Source organism: Oncorhynchus gorbuscha, linkage group LG04, assembly GCF_021184085.1.
Source record: "Oncorhynchus gorbuscha isolate QuinsamMale2020 ecotype Even-year linkage group LG04, OgorEven_v1.0, whole genome shotgun sequence".
NCBI lineage: Eukaryota > Metazoa > Chordata > Actinopteri > Salmoniformes > Salmonidae > Oncorhynchus > Oncorhynchus gorbuscha.
Genome location: NC_060176.1, coordinates 19526485 through 19545333, shown reverse-complemented (window position 1 = coordinate 19545333; position 18849 = coordinate 19526485). Strand labels below are relative to the sequence as shown.

Sequence of the window (18849 nt, the reverse complement as noted above, 5' to 3'; positions counted from 1 at the left end):
ATATGTCCACAGACAACTGTCCTGACTACAGTGGCCAATAACTGCAGGGCCGGTATTATGTGACCTGTTGGGTCCACATGAGCCATACAGGTTGTACAGCTAAAAGCCTAGAGAAATACACAGTGGAACAGCTACAGTAAACCTCTTTAGGAAAAACAAAGAGAAGGGAAATGTTTTAATGCAACTGTTTCCACATCTCAGGACTAGAATTGTACATGGGGGTTAATTCATTAAAAACTTTGTCATTGTGTTAAATTGGTTAACAAGTCGTCGTCCCCCCCCCCCAAGAAAAAATGTTTTGTGACTGACAACAGATTGGTGCAATGAAATATGTTGTTTTACAGGGTTAGCCATAATAGAACGGAGCCCCTGGAACAAATTAGGATTAAGTTCCTTGCTCAAGGGAACAGATTTTTCATCTGGTCAGTTTGGGTATTCGAACCAGCGACTGCTTGGTTACTGGCCCAACGCTCTAACCGCTAAAAAGCAGGTGAAGACTCCTCTTAACCCATTGTAAACCTCTAGTCATACACCATATGCTACTCAGTATTTTCAGTATTAGGTATGCTATACATCATTCAGCTTTCAAAAACACCCAATGTCATTACAAAGTTGTAAAAACCTCTATAAACAGTCCACTTCAATATCAATGCATAATCTCTTTCCTGACCAGATCATAATTCCACATCTGAGTTGTCCTCATGTGATTCCTCCATGTCATAGTGTAGTCATCTTCCCCATGCAGAATGACATCATCCTGGTGGGTTGAGGCGGGGTGTAAATAAAGTTAGCTTCGTTGGCCCAGCACCAGCAGAGGTTCCTTCCTCCTAAAGAGCTCTTCCAGGATTCCTGCCTGGGCCATATGAATTTAGAACTAACTAACTAATTCCCTGTGCAACTGTTAAGGACAGAATATGATAAACCCATTAAAAAAACACAGAGAGTTATTGTTTGGAGAATGAAAAAAAACACATGGCTGCCCAGTCTTACCTGGAAATGTTTGACGATCTGTTGCTGGAAAACAATAGTGCCAGTTGCCAGGGCAGCTGGGATACCTTGAAGAGTTCAACAAATGGATGGCCCTCTTGGACACTTCAGAGAACAATAATATGATTGATAACTACCCAACACTCCTCTAACTGGACTACAAGGAGATGCTGCGCCAAAGCAATCATCTTAGACCAGGCTCAGCTGTAATTATGGGGAAGTGTATCCATAGCAACCAACAACTTTAAATATATATATATTATCATTATGTGGAAAGTGTTCATTTCCTTGTGAAACACACCCATTGACAATAACAAAATGTTTTGATAATCTTTAAATGAAAAATCTAAATTTTTGTCCCCTGCCATTGGACCTAACTAACTTTCAATTCTACATAGTATCGCTATCAAGGCTCTATGGTAGGGATGCACGATATATCGGTGACCATATTGGAATTGGACTATATCAGCTAAAACTGCCAACATCGGTATCGGCCCATGTCTAGTTTAACGCCGAGGTGCAAAAGCAAGGTCAAAGCTGACGTGCATATCTATATAACGTAGGTACATGACATAATGACGGCATGTAAAATTTTGCGCAACACAGCATTCCTAAACTTGCCCACAATGTCTGCTGTGTGGATCGAGCAGTCAACAAGTCGAGCAGTCATTTGAAAGAGTAAGAACATTTCAGCGAGACAACTCCAATGCGAAATCCATTAAAGCCAAGATAATGCAATTCATTACACTTGACAATCAACCGTTCTCTGAGCACCGGTACACACTACAAAGTAAGCTATTTTTCAGATGTTGCCCTACCGGAGTGATAAAATAATTTATATGTTTACAGTAATGACTAAAGGATTCCACCCTGAAATCATATAATTGTATGCAAAGTGTTCGAGTAATAATTCCATAATGTGTGTGACTAGACCATTGTTACTATTTCACAATATGAGCTGGGTAGAGTTGAGACTTTCAAGGCCAACTGAACTGTCGACTGAAACTGACAACAGGAAAGAGGGCCCTTCCAAGGCTCTTTGAATTCAGAGTACTCTCTAAATAAAGAACTAACATTTTGCAGAATTCTGAGACTTTGTCAAATTATTCTATTAACCAGGGTCTTACAAACATCTGGGAATTGGTCAAAGCTATAGTGATAGCCGAGTTCAACCATTGGGATAAAAATTATTGTGACAGAGTTACAGTAATAGCGTCACTGCTATTAGCGTCACGACATACATACAGTTGAAGTCGGAAATTTACATACACTTAAGTTGGACTCATTAAAACTTGTTTTTCAACCACTCCACACATTTCTTGTTAACAAACTATAGTTGTGGCAAGTCGGTTAGGACATCTACTTTGTGCATGACACAATACATTTTTCCAACAATTGTTCACAGACATTATTTCACTGTATCACAATTGCAGCTGGTCAGAAGTTTACATACACTAAGTTGACTGTGCCTTTAAACAGCTTGGAAAATTCCTGAAAATAATGTCATGTCTTTAGAAGCTTCTAATAGGCTAATTGATATCATCTAAGTCAATTGGAGGTGTACCTGTGGACGTATTTCAAGGTCTACCTTCAATCTCAGAGCCTCTTTGTTTGACATCATGAGAAAATCAAAAGAAATCAGCCAAGACCTCAGAATTTTTTTTTTAGACCTCCACAAGTCCTGTTCATCCTTGGGAGCAATGTCCAAACACCTGAAGGTACCACGTTCATCTGTACAAACAATAGTACGCAAGTATAAACACCCTGGGACCACACAGCCGTTGTACCGATCAGGAAGGAGACGCGTTCTGTCTCCTCGAGATGAACGTACTTTGGTGCGAAAAGTGCAAATCAATCCCAGAACAACAGCAAAGGACCTTGTGAAGATGCTGGAGGAAATTGGTACAAAAGTATATTTTTCCACAGTAAAACTATTCCAATATTGACATAACCTGAAAGGACGCTCAGCAAGGAAGAAGCCTCTGCTCAAAAACTGCCATAAAAAAAGCCAGACTACTGTTTGCAACTTCACATGGGGAAAAAGATTGTACTTTTTGGAGAAATGTCCTCTGGTCTGATGAAACATAAATATAACTGTTTGGCAATAATGACCATTGATATGTTTGGAGGAAAAAGGGGGAGGCTTGCAAGCCGAAGAACACTATCCCAACCATGAAGCACGGGAGTGACCCCAAGCATACTTACAAAGTTGTGGCAAAATGGCTTAAGGACAACAAAGTCAAGGTATTGGAGTGGCCATCACAAAGCCCTGACCTCACTCCTATAGAAAATATGTGGGCAGAACTTAAAAAGCGTGTGCGAGCAAGGAGGCCTACAAACCTGTCTCTGTTACACCAGCTCTGTCAGGAGGAATGGGCCAAAATTCACCCAACTTATTGTGGGAAGTTTGTGGAAGGTTACCTGAAACATTTGACCCAAGTTAAACATAAAGGCAATGCTACCAAATACTAATTGAGTGTATGTAAACTTCTGACCACTGGGAATGTGGTGAAAGAAATAAGCTGAAATAAATAATTCTCTACAATTATTCTGTCATTTCACATTCTTCAAATAAAGTGGTGACCCTAACTGACCAAAGAAAGGATTTTTTTACTTGGATTAAATGTCAGGAATTGTGAAAAACTGAGTTTAAATGTAATTGGCTCAGGTGTATATAAACTTCAACTGTACATACATACTATGGAATGTTGTTTGGGTCTTTGCATGTCAAAAAAGATACACTGTCAAAGCCGTACAAAAAGTCTGTAAACAAGCAAACACCGGCCACGAACAATGTGTTTACGATACCGCGTTGGTAATAAAGCAGAATTTGTTCGACTGCAACTTCTGAAGTAGCTAGCTTTTGCTTGGTACCTAGCTAGCTCCAAAACTGCAGTCATTTTCATTATTCTTAGCAATGATTTAGGAATCCTTGTGAGTAAGTATTAGCTCGGTTGACACTTGTTGTTCCCCTATTGAAATTGAACTTCAGTCCATGAAAATAAAAAGCTAGCCAGCTACTTAACCCTGTTGCCCAAAACTAGCGTTATAAGCAGTCAGATAGCTTCATCTAGCTAGTGAGGCTCAACCTGACCGGGTTATGTGTTGTGAAGCTAGCCACAATAAGTATTAGGCACAATAGTTGAATTTGCGGTAATATTCAGGTTCTGATTGGTCAACAAGCTTATTTGACACATCAAATAGTATATTTTTTTGACACGCAAAGACCCAAACTGCATCCCATAGAAATCGAGGTTGAGGATGAAATGACTGAACAACAAAACAGCAAAGCAAATAAAGTGAAGAAATAGGTTTTGATTATGTTTTACTGGTAATGGGGACATACTTAAATGCCAACAAAATACATTTTTGGTCAGTGTGTGTGTGTAACCTTTATTTAACAAGGCAAGTAAGTTAAGGCAAGTCAGTTTACAATGATGGCCTACCCCGGCCTCTAACTGTACTAAAATGCTTAAAAAGGCCTTTAAAATGTTAAATATCGGTATCGTGGTTTTTTTTGCAAGGAAAATATCAGATATTGGTATTGGCCAAAAATGTCATATCGGTGCATCACTACTCTCTGGTCATCATGAACTCATAATTTTTTAACTGTATAGTTATATACTGTATAGTATAGTTACTCTGTTAAGCATTAAAATAGTAAAGGGTCAGCATGTTTTAACTCCTACTCTATAGGCCCACTGTACTCTGTGCCCTCTACTCTGTTTGCCTGGACCATATTCCATGTGTACCAGAAATAAGAATGAAAGAGAACATTTAACCTACCATGGGTGTTACATCTGGAAATGACTTTCACATAGCAGACAATTAAGCAGCAATTACAACCCCTTTCAGGTGACACTTACAAAGCAATTCCTTTCAGACGTCTTCCTTGGCGATACAGTGTAAGTAAACAGGCGTGTGTTTGTGTGGAGGTGGGAGTGGGAGGAGAACTGCACTTCCTGTAATGCTCTGACATTCAGCTAAAGCCAGCCATCAGAACCTGTCAGCTTCCATCTGATAGTAAGACAGGTATGAGACTGCTCATACGTCTAGAGACACCCACGTGTCACATGATGGATTCTGGTGCCCGTCCACCAGGAGGTCAGATGCCCCGGTAGTGTTTACTTCTGACATTTCTCCTATCACTACAAGGACAGAGAGGAGCAGAGTAGAAAACAGAACAACAAAGAGCTAGGCACATCCCCCAGAAGAGAGGATTGCCAGAGTCAAGGCTTTAAAGCAAGACTGAGGTAGTGAGGGAATGAAGATGAGGAAAGTTCAGAACCCCAAGCGCTGCTAATCTATAGGCCAGTCAAACAGCCTTGATTTATCCACACCAAGAGACTGCTGCTGGAGGGAAAATCACCGTAAGAACACATACACACACATAAAATCAGATTGGAACAGAAAGCCAAAGACAAAGGGACGCGCGGTAAAGCCGCAACATGTCTATTCCATGGGAAATTAAAGAGCGTCGGTTCAAACCCCCACACGATGTTGAGACACTACTCGTAAGCTAATTACACACAACTGCCCCTTCAATGACTTGGCTAAACAACACCTGATTGGCTCACAGCGCCTGCTCTGATTCCATTATCTGAGAAGTGATCTGGGCTTGGGAGACTCAGGTAGCTGAGATGTGATCTGTGCTGGGGAGTGTTGGGGAGGCTCAGGCAGCTGAGATGTGATTTGAGCTGGGGAGTGTTGGGGAGGCTCAGGCAGCTGAGATGTGATTTGAGCTGGGGAGTGTTGGGGAGGCTCAGGCAGCTGATGCCCACTTGTAGCAGTCATCATTCCAACACGCTCAAATATACATGTAGAGTAGAGAAACACCATGCGTATGCAGGGAAAGACAAAGCATAGAAATGAAAGAATGAGTGAAAATGGGATTTTGAGATGAACAACCGAGAATGGCAATTGAGACAGGAATCGGTCTCAAGGACAGGAATAAAACATGTTAATGACAAAACAAATAAGCCAAGGTCTCCCCGGCTGCTAATGCATCACTTGACTTTATGAACCGTTGAGTCAAAGGCTGTAAAAAGGTACATGGAAGGAAAAGAGGGAAACAACCATGAAATAAATCTGTCAAATCTAATGTCTCTGCTGGCTGTGGGACAGCTGACTGTATTGTGTTTATGATCCTATACTGCGTGATTCTACACATAGTGTACGGAAACTGGCTTATGGAATCAGAGGCTCCATTCACTCAACTGCTACCGTGGGCCATGGTGGGAACTAGAACATGGCTCAAACACTGCTGCATAGGGTCTCAAGGCCAGAGCAACCCTGGTGTCTAGGACAGTTTATGAATTCAGAAAGCCACACAGCAATATATTTAGCCACATGATTTTACAAGGGAGACTTATGCACTATCACTTTTGTTGACACATTTCACAAGTTGTGCATGTCATCACTTTCATGTGTCCTTGAGAAGTTAGTGCCGAGTCGAGTAGGCGAGACCATGCCAGGGGGAAGAGCGATGATGAGAACATTTAAATTAGCTGGATAATAATTGATCATCTCCCTCTACCATGAAGGTCTTGTCGTTATAAAACAGGAAAACATATGAAAAAAAAACAATCAAGCTGGTGCTCTTTCCTGTGGCTGGCTCCTACGTGATCGTCGTCAAAAAAGAAAGTACATAATAGAGTCCATCAGGATGGACAATAATGGGGGAGGCCTAAGTTTCATGTAATCACCATACTGTACATTGCATCATTGATGAACTAAGGCTTTCACCCCACCCATTTAACTGAATGAAAAAGCTTTGGAGGGTTAAGATTAGACAAAACACTAGATGGCATAGACTCTGCTATTGGCAGCACAAGCATTAGGTAAGCAGTTATATAATTAGCATCCACTAGTCAAGTAATTAAAATATCAATGGGGTTCAGGCTGTAACAAGACAGTGGTGTGGTCCTCTCTTCCTAGCTCTCTCTCTCCCTAATGTCAGCATTCAAACACTTCACTCCAGCCAGTACAATAACTAGCCGATTCAGTTCTACAATAGATCATGTTCAGTGGAAGAAATGGAATTAAGATCAGAATCCAAGCATTCTTTCATATTCTGTAGGCCTAAACTAAGAATAATACATGCCTTGATATGCCACTACGTTACAAACTGTGAAATATCTTTATAAATAACATCTCATGTCAGAACAAGGCTGTTTGGAAATTCAGAGTCATCAGATGAAACTGCCTGACACTCAAGGCCTGTCTACACCACCCCTCCTCTGTATCTGAACAGAGAACACATACCGTTTTACTGAGAAACCAGCTGAAAATCATATGTTCTCACAGTAAGGGTGCAGCAAGGATTTTACATATCTGGTTGTTGGTATAGGACAATTCCACAGTAACAGGGTGATGCTGAGACTCCGATTTTTCACATTGACATATATGTCAAACAAAAACCAATGATATCAAAGTTACACAAACCATACAACTATTCAAAAGGACTACTTTGAACAATTGACTGAACATTTTACAAAAACACATTTACTTGAAGAACAGTGCTTACTAAGTTTGCTAACAGTGACGGTTTGTTTTGTAATTCCATAACCAAACGTTGAAGAACAGTCATATTATCAGCTGCATTTTGACAAGGGCAGAGGCTAGTGGTATTATATTAGAAAATCCTCACCGTGACAACCTCCAAAACTGATACAAATTATGATGACCGTCTACGAAAAACAAATCCACAAGTGGAATACAGTGTAATACCTGATAAGCCTATTTACTTCTACAGGTAGTTCTGCTGGAAAAGGAATAGGCTATTCTACATGTCTGTTCATAACCATCAGACTTGGGGTCTCTCACTACACCAATATCAGTTGGGGTCTAGACAATAGATCCTTCTGGAACAGTATCTGACAACATTACCTTGGCCTGTCTGTCGGAAAAGCCAGCACATGTAAGGTTGAAGGCCTGTGTTTAGCCGAGTGATCAAACTCTTGTGGGTTGGTCTGCTCTCATTATTACTTAACCCCCCCCCCTCTCCCATTTGACCACAGAACTAAATGAAAATCTAGTCTTCTGAATCAGAATCCCTCTAACTCACCCAACCCTCACATGGATGTGATGCAATTTCAGCATATTATTATGTTCATGTTCGGGAGTGCAACATTTTAAAACCATTTTACTGAATAAGCTGCCTGCTCCTCCAACATGTGCCCAGTGCACGGCAACAAAAAAAGGTGGGGTGGGGGTGGGGGGAGAGAGCGGCAACAGTATTTCTCTGCTTGAGAATTCCATCCCTAATTGACTACCAAGATCAAAATAAGCCCCAATTAACAGGAGCTAGCGGTAATCTGTTTAATTAGCCAATAGCAGTCAGTTGCTGTGAGGAAACAATCTTCAGTTTCCAATTATTTTTATTTGGTCAGCTCTGGAACATTGTTTATCATAAAATTCCAAAAACCCTGCATTGTTGAATGTGATGTCAACTGCATACGAGAAACTAAAAGACCATTTTGGAATACACTTGATTACTGTACAATTACTATATGGAGGTTTTCAAGCTTTTAAATGGCTTGCCAATTGCCATGTTCCTTTGGTGCACGACACTGCTTACTGGTATATTTTAATGACCACTAGTTCAATTGAAATAGAAAAACTATGGAATGGCAGGCAGGCACCCTCAACACTAAACAGACTGCACCTTACAACAAGTGTGAAAAGAGGAAGTAACCTGTTTAAGGGAGTAAGGAATTTCATAACAGAATTGTAAATGTGCAGCACTACTTTGCATACTTGCATAAGGTTTTGGCTGTGCTCTAACTAAACTACTACGATAGTGTCTGATGTAGTAAGCTTGAGTAAACAAATACCTGGCAACAGGTGATTAGTTAGTGCTTCAGTATAGGGACTAGCAGACTGAGTTATGCAGTATGGGTGTTGTCAATGTTGAGAAATATTTACACACTTTTACTCTCTCTCACACACACACACACACACACACACACACACACACACACACACACACACACACACACACACACACACACACACACACACACACACACACACACACACACACACACACACACACACACACACACACACACACACACACACACACTTATGCATTTCCTGGGTCTACCTCCCCTGCCTGCGCTGGAGGGAGAGGCATGTACATTCATAAACAGAATCACACTCTTCCTTAACCTCACTGACATTGAATGTCTCAGGTTTCTTCAAGTGTGTGTTCCTAAAAAGCACGTAGGCTTCAAGGCACGTGGTGTACACTGACTGCGCAAGTATTCTTCTCATCGGTCTCCGGTCCACACACTATCTGTTGATGACAGGGACAGAGTAGACTAGGGTACAGAGATGACAGAGTTGTAAAAGTGTAGATTTTGCTTGGTGAACAGAGAGTTGAATGAGCCTGGTCTGGATTATTTGAAAATGTGCATTTGGGCACCTTCACACAGGCCCAGTTCAAAGGTGTGAGAAATCAGTGAAATATACACTGTGTCGTTCTGCCCGTTTCAACAGTCCATTTCCTGTTTGAATAAGTCCCCACATGATGGAACGTGGTCTGATCCACTGCTTTCAATGGTAACCAATGCATTTGAATTGTGAAAATGCCAACATCACACACCTATTGAACCATCTCTTTAATTGAACCTAGGTGGAGAGATTGTAATATATCAAATTTAAGGAACTGTACCTGCATATGGCAGAAAGCGTATGACATCGTGTGGTAGAGCAGTTTGCTTCAAAGTTGTGAACATAGTGCACCATGGTGGCAGTGGGGTTACGGTATGGGCAGTCATAAGCTACGGACATTGAACACATTTGTATTTTATTGATTTGAATGCACAGAGATACCGTGACGAGGTCCTGAGCCCCATTGTCGTGCCATTCAACCCCGGCCATCATGTTTCGGCATGATAATGCACAACCCCATGTCGCAAGGATCTGTACACACTTCCTGGAAGCTTAAAATGCCCCAGTTCTTCCATGGCCTGCATACTCACCAGACATGCACCGATTCAGTGAGTGTATTTGGGATGCTATGGATGGACAGCATGTTGCAGTTCCCGCAACTTCGCACGGCCATTGAAGAGTATGGCAACATTCCACAATCAACAGCCTGATCATCTCCATGCGTTGGAGATAAATTGCGCTGCATGAGGTAACAATGGTAGTCACACCAGATACTGACAGGTTCTGAGCTACACCACTACTTCTTTTTTTTAAGGCATCTGTGACCAACAGATGCATAGCTGTATTCCCAGTCCAGTAAAATCCATAGATTAGGGCCCACTTAATTTATTTCAATTGACGGGTTTCCTTACACGAACTGTAACTCCGTAAAATCTTAGAAATTGTTGCATGTTGAATTTATATTTTTGTTCAGTGTACTTCAAGTAGGCTATTTTGCTTAGGGTAAATAAAATTAATGGTTTTGGCCAATTTGTACCCCCATTTTATGGCATTGGAATGTTTTCATAATGGAAGCAGAGACCGTGTAAATAAGAATTTGTTCTTAACTGACTTGCATAGTTAAATAAAGGTTTTAAAAAATCAATGGGATCCACATGTTCATCCGACTGTGGGGAAAAAGATGATTAAGGGCTTCTTTGCCAACATACAGAACTATCCATTTCACTGAAAGGTTAGAGTTTAAAATATTGTAATAAACTTCATGCTTGAAGACAGCATGTATCTTCCTTTCACCTACCGACATGCAGGCTACTACACTTCTTTATCCAATGTGTCAGTAAAGATTTCTGAGCTAGAGTCCTCATGTACTGTGCAGCTGTTGTCTGTCTGACAGACCCAGCCATTGACAAACACCTGAAAATAACTACACTGAACAAAAATACAAAAATGTAGTGTTGGACCCATGTTTCATGAGCTAAAATAAAGAATACTAGAAATGTTCCATACACACAAAAATGTACACAAATGTATTTTACATCCCTTAGTGTGCATTTCTCCTTTGCCAAGATAATCCATCCACCTGACAGGTGTGGCTTGTCAAGAAGCTGATTAAACAGCATGATCATTACACGGGTGAAACTTGTGCTGGGGACAAAAGGGCACTCTAAAATATGCAGTTTTGTAACAACGCCACAGATGTCTCAAGTTGAGGGAGCGTGTAATTGGCATTCTGACTGCAGGAATGTCCATCAGAGTGGTTGCCAGAGAATTGAATGTTAATTTCTCGACCATAAGCTGCATCCGTAGTTTTAGAGAATTTGTCAGTATGTCCAACCGGCCTCACAACCACACACTGCGTGTATGGCGTTGTGTGGGTGAGTGGTTTGCGAATGTCAATGTTGTGAACAGAGTGCCCTATGGTGATCGATGGGGTTACGGTATGGGCAGGCATAAGCGACGGACAACGAACACAATTGCATTTTATTGAGGGCAATTTGAACGCACCGAGATACCATGACAAGATCCTGAGGCCCATTGTTGTGACATTCATCCACCCACCATTTTCTCATGTTTCAGCATGATAATGCACGACCCCATGTCAAAGATCTATACACACCTCCTGGAAGTGGAAAATGGCATGCATACTCAGACATGTCACCCATTGAGCAAGCTTGGGATGCTCTGGATTGACATGTATGACAGCGTGTTCCAGTTCCCATCAATATCCGAAAACTTCACACAGCCTTTGAAGAGTTGTTGAACAACAATCAACAGCCTGATCAACTCGAATGAAATGTGTCATGCTGCAAATGGTCACACCACAGATACTGACTGGTTTTCTGATCTATGCCCACATTGTTTTAAAAGCCATCTGTATTCCCAGTCAATTGAAATCCATAGATTAGGGCCAAATGAATCTGTTGAATTATTTCCTTATATGAACTCTGTCAAATCTTTTGTTGTTGTATGTCACATTTTTTTCAGTGTAGTCCTGCCGGTTTCAATGATCCCTTCCCTGTTTGAGTAAGTCCTCACGACAGTAACATGATCTGATCCACCACTTTCAATGGTAACCAATGCGTTTGAATAGTGAAAATGACCACATCACATAACAATTGAACCATCTCTTGATGAACCTAGGTGGATAGATTGTAACAACTTACATTAAAAACAAATCTATGAAGCAATTTAGACTTGTTCAAAGTTGTGCAGGCTATGACGCCGCATAGGCTACACTGTTACTGATGTGGGATATTGGAGAGGCAGGCTAAGGGCAAAAAAAACGTACCTTTTCTTTATTCTCATTTTCAGGAGGCGGTGACGTGGGAGATTTAACGTTCCCAACAGCAACAGCTTGGGCTATGATACTGCTGCCCGGAGCAGAGTTGCTTTTCTCGATTGTTTCCACCTTTATAAGCCGGTGCTTTGGTGACACATACTTTATGTCCGGCGACCCCCCAGAGCCCAGACCAGTTCCAAACGAAACATTTCCTCCTCCCGTGTACGGATCTTCGAAGTCCAGTTCCTTTTGTAGTTTGTAAGCAGCAAGAATGTCCGGCTGTGCGGGGCTTGGATAGAGAGAGGTGGCCCCGGAGCTTGGTTGTTGGTAGCCAAGCGTACCGGTCACAGCGGCGTGACAATATCTGTAGTCTGGTTTTGGGGGCGCCGGAGGTGGTGCTTTGGTAGTTTTGAATCCTAGGTGTTCCCTGAACCATCTGGCCATGCTGCCAGTGCATTGCTCACAAGTCTATTTAAATATTTCGTTGCACCTTTCCTGACAATAGCCTCCTGTTTTCCTGTGCGTTGTTTTTCTATAGGTCACCTCGACTGGCTTCTGAAATGTTTATCCAGCTCCTACTCCTCTTGGTCAGCGCAGTGTCCACTGACGAACGCAGCCAAATGCACTTTCTGAGCTACCGCAACTCTGACACTTTCGCTCTCACAGCAGAGCGCTCTTTGGCTGTGGCGAGTCCTCTCCGCTACGCAACATGGGAGAGCGCTTTTGCAAGCGTGGGATACGTTTCCCTGTCCTCATACCGGAGAACAATCACTGCCATCTACCGGACTGTTAATTTAGCCTACTAAATGCTTGGTTTTACTTGTAAAAAAAAAGTCCCTGAGCCACTAACCATTGGGATTACAAATGTTTAAAACGCGTGCAAAGGTGATATTGAGGTAGATATTGGATGGGTCTTTTGCCCATTTAAAAGATAAAAAATATAATTTAAAAATCAATTTCATACAGGCAGACCTGATTACTGTAGGAACATATAATTGTTCCAAGGTGCAAACAGCAAGCATTCTAAGAACTGCATACCTGTGCATTCCTACTTCCTGGTCACCTGTGAGCCTAGTGACCCATCATACAGTGCAAACTCATGTACAAATAAAGTACAATGACAAACTGTAGACTACACGACCACAAGCCAAAAAGGCTCCTTCAATGATTTATAATGTGGATGAGAATCATGTGAAGTACAGGTCTTCATTCAGTAACATGGGAGTTCCTTGTCCCTCTTAGTGTCCATGTGTATGCAAGACCAAGGATTGTTCAATTACAGTAGTTGGACTTAAGGGTAAAATGCCCTGCTCATGCAAACTACACCACTTTCATCTCCAGATGGTCATTGAAGCAATGCAAATGAACAGTGAGGAGAGAGGTTAGTGCAGGCACTCATCTCTCCCCAAATCCCTCCCTTACAGAAAAGTTTAGAGAAGAGTATTGGGCTATGCTCCCACAGAGGGGAAAATCTATAATGAATATAATCTATAAGAACCCGTATTCAATAAAAACTTTAACTCCTACACTATCACACTTTGTAAATTACATTCTGTGTGTACTTGTCTGGAACTGCATTGCCAATGGATCACTGCCGCTAACTCACGTTCCAACCAAGATGGATGAATTGTGGAGCAGACCGAAGTATAGGGGCGATTCAGCATTACTTTGGAGGACAATGGAATGAATGGAACTGCATCACCACAAACAGGCAGAGAGAATAAAACAAAGTCTCTCCAAGGTCTGCTCCCCCATCAGAGGGACATTGAGATCATGTGGTAAACTAATTGACTTTGCAATCCAAGCACAGACAAGTCTTTTTCCTTTAGAATGAGACGCATCACACCAACAGCCCACATTAGCAGTATTTTTTTATACCAATACCATGACAACATATCACGTATTAATCTTGCTTTTTAAAATCAAGACAAACCATTGAAAACTAAAGACTTAAGAAACATTTGTTTTAAAGCTAAAAACACAGGGTAAATAATGTGTCAACAGTGACAGTTGGCCAGTTTGTTAATGTAGGCGTAAGCCCTGGTAGATGCCAGCTCTGGGAGACAGCTGACCCGGAGTAGCTTGACGTTTTCATACTTCTGCTTAATTGACTGGGGGGGGGTTCATTTAAACATTGCTGTCTGGCCCTACAGTATATCGCTGGGCTAGAAGTCATCTAAAGGCTGGGCTCACCAACTGCTTCATGTTGACATCATTCAAGCGCTCCAGTGTCTTGGCAATGCATTGCATCACAGGTAGCAGAGAGACCTCTGTGTAGCCCATGTAGTGCTGCAGGGCTTGGGGTCTATGGGGCAAACATTAATGAATTCAGTGACAACTTAAACAATGTTCTGTTGACACAGCACTCCATAACTGTACCTTTATCAGGAATCATAACCCAAAGAAATCAAATGACTACGGGTTAAAAGTGTCTAGTTTCATACACTTCACATCAGTCTAAATATTTGTTGCGCATAACTGACCCATTCATAACCAGCAGAATCATGAAGGTAAGGGATGGTGAACTGAGGCATAGTCCAGAAGGGTTAGCAACAGCAGGTATTTAGCCAGCCCATAACCAACAGGCAGAAGCTGGAAGATAAATTGTACTGGCATGCAATATAATTTGTTGCCATGTGGCTCTGAAACAATGGTAACTTTTAAATAGCTGGTCAGCAAGTACAATTAAGCAATACAAAAAAAAACAAGGCGGTCAGTTACAGCATGAAGCAAATTGGGTGAGTTCATTTCAGTAGAGCTAACCAATGTGTATTACATTTTCAAATTCAAATTCACCTTCAACCTTGGCGGCTCTCCTTAAAAAGTGAACTGGTGATGGTTGTCCCAATTCATAGTTCAAGGCTTTCAGAATGGTCATTTCCATCAAGCGTATCTCAGCACAGGAATATGTGAAGTCTGTTGTATGGGCAAAGTCCTCCATTGGAGGAGCAATTTCCTCGTACTGGTAAGCGATGAGCCTCGTAATGATACCAACCAGTTGCAGAGACTTCTTTGGCACTGAATAGTCTCGAGCAGAAGGGAAAACAATTTTTTTTAAAGTAATAAATGTATCTGACCATCAGAGGAAAAACAAGCCATACCTGGAGAAAGCGGGTCGATGATGCCAACAGTGCAGTCAACTGCCTCTGGACATGTACCAGCCAGTCAACTAGAATACTCCACACGCTCCTAGTCACATCACAACCCTCCAGATAGGGTTGATAGCCATGGCAACCGGTCAGACATTAAGAGACGGGTCTGTGGCAAGACACAGGATCTTGAATAATAATGGTTAACGTAGTGAAAAAGAGTAACAGGTGTTGCCGCTTCTTGACAACCCAAATAAATAAAAATCACATGAAATTTAATTAGGCTCAGAACAAGAGAGTTGAGAGGAGTCCAATTTAAAAACCTCCAGGTTCCTTAGATAAGCGTAAAAGTCCTTCACATAGTCACTGCACAGCGAGGAGGCATCTGCATCTGCAGAGTCCACATCTGGGATGTTGAGCAGGAATTGTGAGAAGGCCTGTGGCACATTGAGCCCCTCAACCAGTGGTCTCTTGGCTCTGAGGCTACTCTCAGGGGCAGCTGGAATGGGCTTGGCCTAAAGAACAACATGATATAGAGAAGTGGATGGTATTCTCTGTGAAGCTGAACTACAGAAAACTAGTGCACAACATCCATGAAGAATATGACAACTCAGATTTGAGCATATTGGATTAACGTGAGATATTTACATAGAGTATTGATTCATATGACTAAAGCCAAGCCCGGCTTCAACCTTCTCTCCTTAAAATCTCACCTGTCTGACAAGATCACAGTTGCCAGCCCCAGTGCTCTCCTTGTCCTTCTTTTAAATAACTTGGTCACTTTCAGTAGCGCTCTGCTTACATTGAGCTGGTTTGACGTGGACACCCATCTGTTTCTCAGGGAAAATAAAACAATTATTCAAAGATGCACCAAAAACTGAACCACACTGCAGTAATGAAAATGTAATTGAAAAAAATAAATATTTACATTTGTTTAATTCCTTTGGCGTTGTTGTTCAGTTTGTTTGCTGCATTTCCCAAAGGCACCCTGGACCTCAGGCTATACGAGGTGGCAGGTTTTCCTGGTAAGGAAACATTCTCCTCTGACTTGGTCTGGACCTTCAATTCAACATTTAAAAGCACAATTGAGTTTATTTCAGCCCAACAGTAGCCAGTCACTTGGTTTGTTATAAAGTATATTTACAAATACTGAAATGGCAGTTTATATTTTGGATGAAGATGTGGAAGACGAGGCATTCAGAATATTCTTCAATACCCAATGGGCATAAATTAAGTGAAATGTCTACTGAACATAAGTAAATATCCTAGCTCTTGAGAACCCAAGGACATAAAGGGATAGAAATATCCCAGTGTGCCTTCACAGTAGCTAAATAAGAATGTTTGATTACCTCAACAAGAGACTGCCACATAAAGAATGACAATATTCTTGTACCCCAGTAAAACCAATGACAGGTCACAATTATCCTTCCATAAATATCAAAGCATCAGTCATAACTTTACCTTGGGAACTGCACATTTTCTGATAGGTAGGATTGGTAACGGGCAATTTGGACCTAACGTTGTAAGCCATTGAGACAACAGGTTTTGCAATAATAATAAATAATAATAATAATGCTCTTCAGACCAAACTACGCTGTACCCGTAGGCGAACCAGTGACCTGGACCCAGGAGTAGATAACGATATCGAAAATCCATCCATTTAGCATGATGTTTCATTTGGTATGTAACGTTATTAAATCGTGGCTGTCCATCCATTTCGTACAATGGTACGTATTCCTAACACATGTTACAAAATATTTTTTTAAAGGAAAAAAACCTACACGGTTAACATTAGCTATGTGGCTAACGCTAAATGTTAGCTCGGCAAGGAGTTAGGTTTAAGGGTTAAGGTTAGTTAACATGCTAATTAGATATTTTTTTATTTATGTTAGTTGTCTATGAGATTCAAACACGCAACCATTGGATTGCTAGAAATTACCACACACACTCCATACAATTTTGCTTTAAGTAAGCTTGCTTTACGTAACCATACCAAAACCATACCACATATCATACTAATTTGAGTGTCCAGGATGTACGTTTACTATGGTACAGCAGTCAGCAACCATTTGTAGTAAACTGGCAGTGGCCTATTGCAGCCAAATATGTGTATTTATAAAACATTCACTGTAGTTTACCGGTGTTATTCTAGAAGCCACGAGAAACAATAACCCTGCAAAAGAACAGAGGGAGCTGTTTCAACTTCACTGATATTCAATGACATTTACAGCTGCCATGTAGTGAGTTCACAGCAACAGCTGTGTTCAATGACATTGATTGGAAATGGTCAGACTCATGCTGTGTTCGTGTAATCAAGTGGGAATTTGCCACATACGTCTGGGGAAGATCCACTTGAACGGCACTCCAACTGGTAATTACGAGTGGGATGCCGCGTTCAAGTACTAGTCGGAACTAGGAAACTCTAAAATGTTCAACATGCTAACTGGTTGTAGTTATACACGTGCCATGTTCAACCAGTCAGCAAGTCAGGGATTTCTGAGTTTTCCTAGTTCGGACTTGCACATGAACGTGGCATGAGCTCCCACTTCTCCCATATGCAGACCTCTGGCATCACCTATTAAGGAAATTACCGCAATAATATAATTTTCGGCAGTTAAATGCAACAACAAAACATTATTTATAAAAAGCAATCTATTTAAAACAATTATGTTAACACTTGTTTATTTACTATCATGATTTAGTTTTCTGGTTTATGCAGCTGGTTGGCCATTAGCCAATTGACATTTCTCAAAGAGTTCAAAGCACGCGATTGCATTTACGACTTCACAACTGGTAAATTTCCACCCACCACTTTTTTATGAATGCAGCATAAATCCATAATAAAAAAGCAAGTATCTAGGGCTATGCTACTTCAACTGTGCTTAGACAAGCAGTCCAATACTGATCTTTCTTCCACTAATTTGTCTTTTTTCAGAGCTGATCTGATTGAACAAATTTGGCAAATTAGTGGAAGAAATATCAGAATTGGGCTGCCTGTCTAAATGATAACCCATCAAAATATAGTGGGCTAGTTTATGAAAATTAGATCATTAATATGATTCACAGTTTCATAGAGTTTATTTGACTATTTCAGAGATATTTTCAGAGACCCCCTATAAATCATTAAAAACATGTTTTTGATTGCCCTGTAATTTCTACCACAGCATATTTGCATTACGCATAGGTTCCCTGTAACACTTGAAACGTGTTATGAATGGGTTTGCATTTAGATGGTTTAAAAATGGATCAAAATGAAAATCAATGGTCTTGAGCCATTGATTCATTCCAGACAGAGCCATTCTGACACACAGTTTATGCTTTTGTTCTTAAGCTCGTCTGTGAAGCCCCGGTGTTCACACAGATGTGAAGGTATAGTAAGTGTTTGGAGAAGTCAGAGGGAGAGGGAGATTACAGTACAGAGCCTGCTTTATGTTGATAGGCTTTATATCTCCTGCTATGAGAACACACAGGCATGCAGGCACACACACAGACACACAAACACACACACACTGAATATCAGACTGTTTTCCTACCTTTTACCTACAGTACCTTGGGTATTGTTGCTGGCAATTCAGTTTCAAGTCATGCAACAACATA

General features: G+C 41.2%; 1 protein-coding gene and 1 long non-coding RNA gene across 7 annotated transcripts in view; both read right to left on the bottom strand.

The window, feature by feature from the left end:
- Nucleotides 1-12933, bottom strand: part of LOC124033806 (SH2 domain-containing adapter protein F-like) — a 126669-nt gene extending 113736 nt beyond the window's left edge. For all 5 annotated transcript variants that reach the window (XM_046346142.1, XM_046346145.1, XM_046346144.1 and 2 more), the window contains exon 1: nucleotides 12173-12933. In XM_046346142.1, the coding sequence (XP_046202098.1) occupies nucleotides 12173-12607 (435 nt within the window). In that variant the 5' untranslated portion in view covers nucleotides 12608-12933. The remainder of the gene's footprint in view (nucleotides 1-12172) is intronic.
- A 1175-nt stretch (nucleotides 12934-14108) lies between these two features.
- On the bottom strand, nucleotides 14109-16778 carry LOC124033134. Of its 2 annotated transcripts, none has more exons than XR_006838320.1 (6): nucleotides 16714-16778; nucleotides 16181-16311; nucleotides 15966-16082; nucleotides 15265-15767; nucleotides 14960-15190; nucleotides 14109-14468 (listed from the first exon to the last, which is right to left on the bottom strand). It is a non-coding gene; the product is annotated as an uncharacterized LOC124033134 (long non-coding RNA). The 2 variants fall into 2 exon arrangements; XR_006838321.1 differs by having other exon boundaries at nucleotides 14960-15421; nucleotides 15576-15767.
- Nucleotides 16779-18849: the final 2071 nt, after the last annotated feature.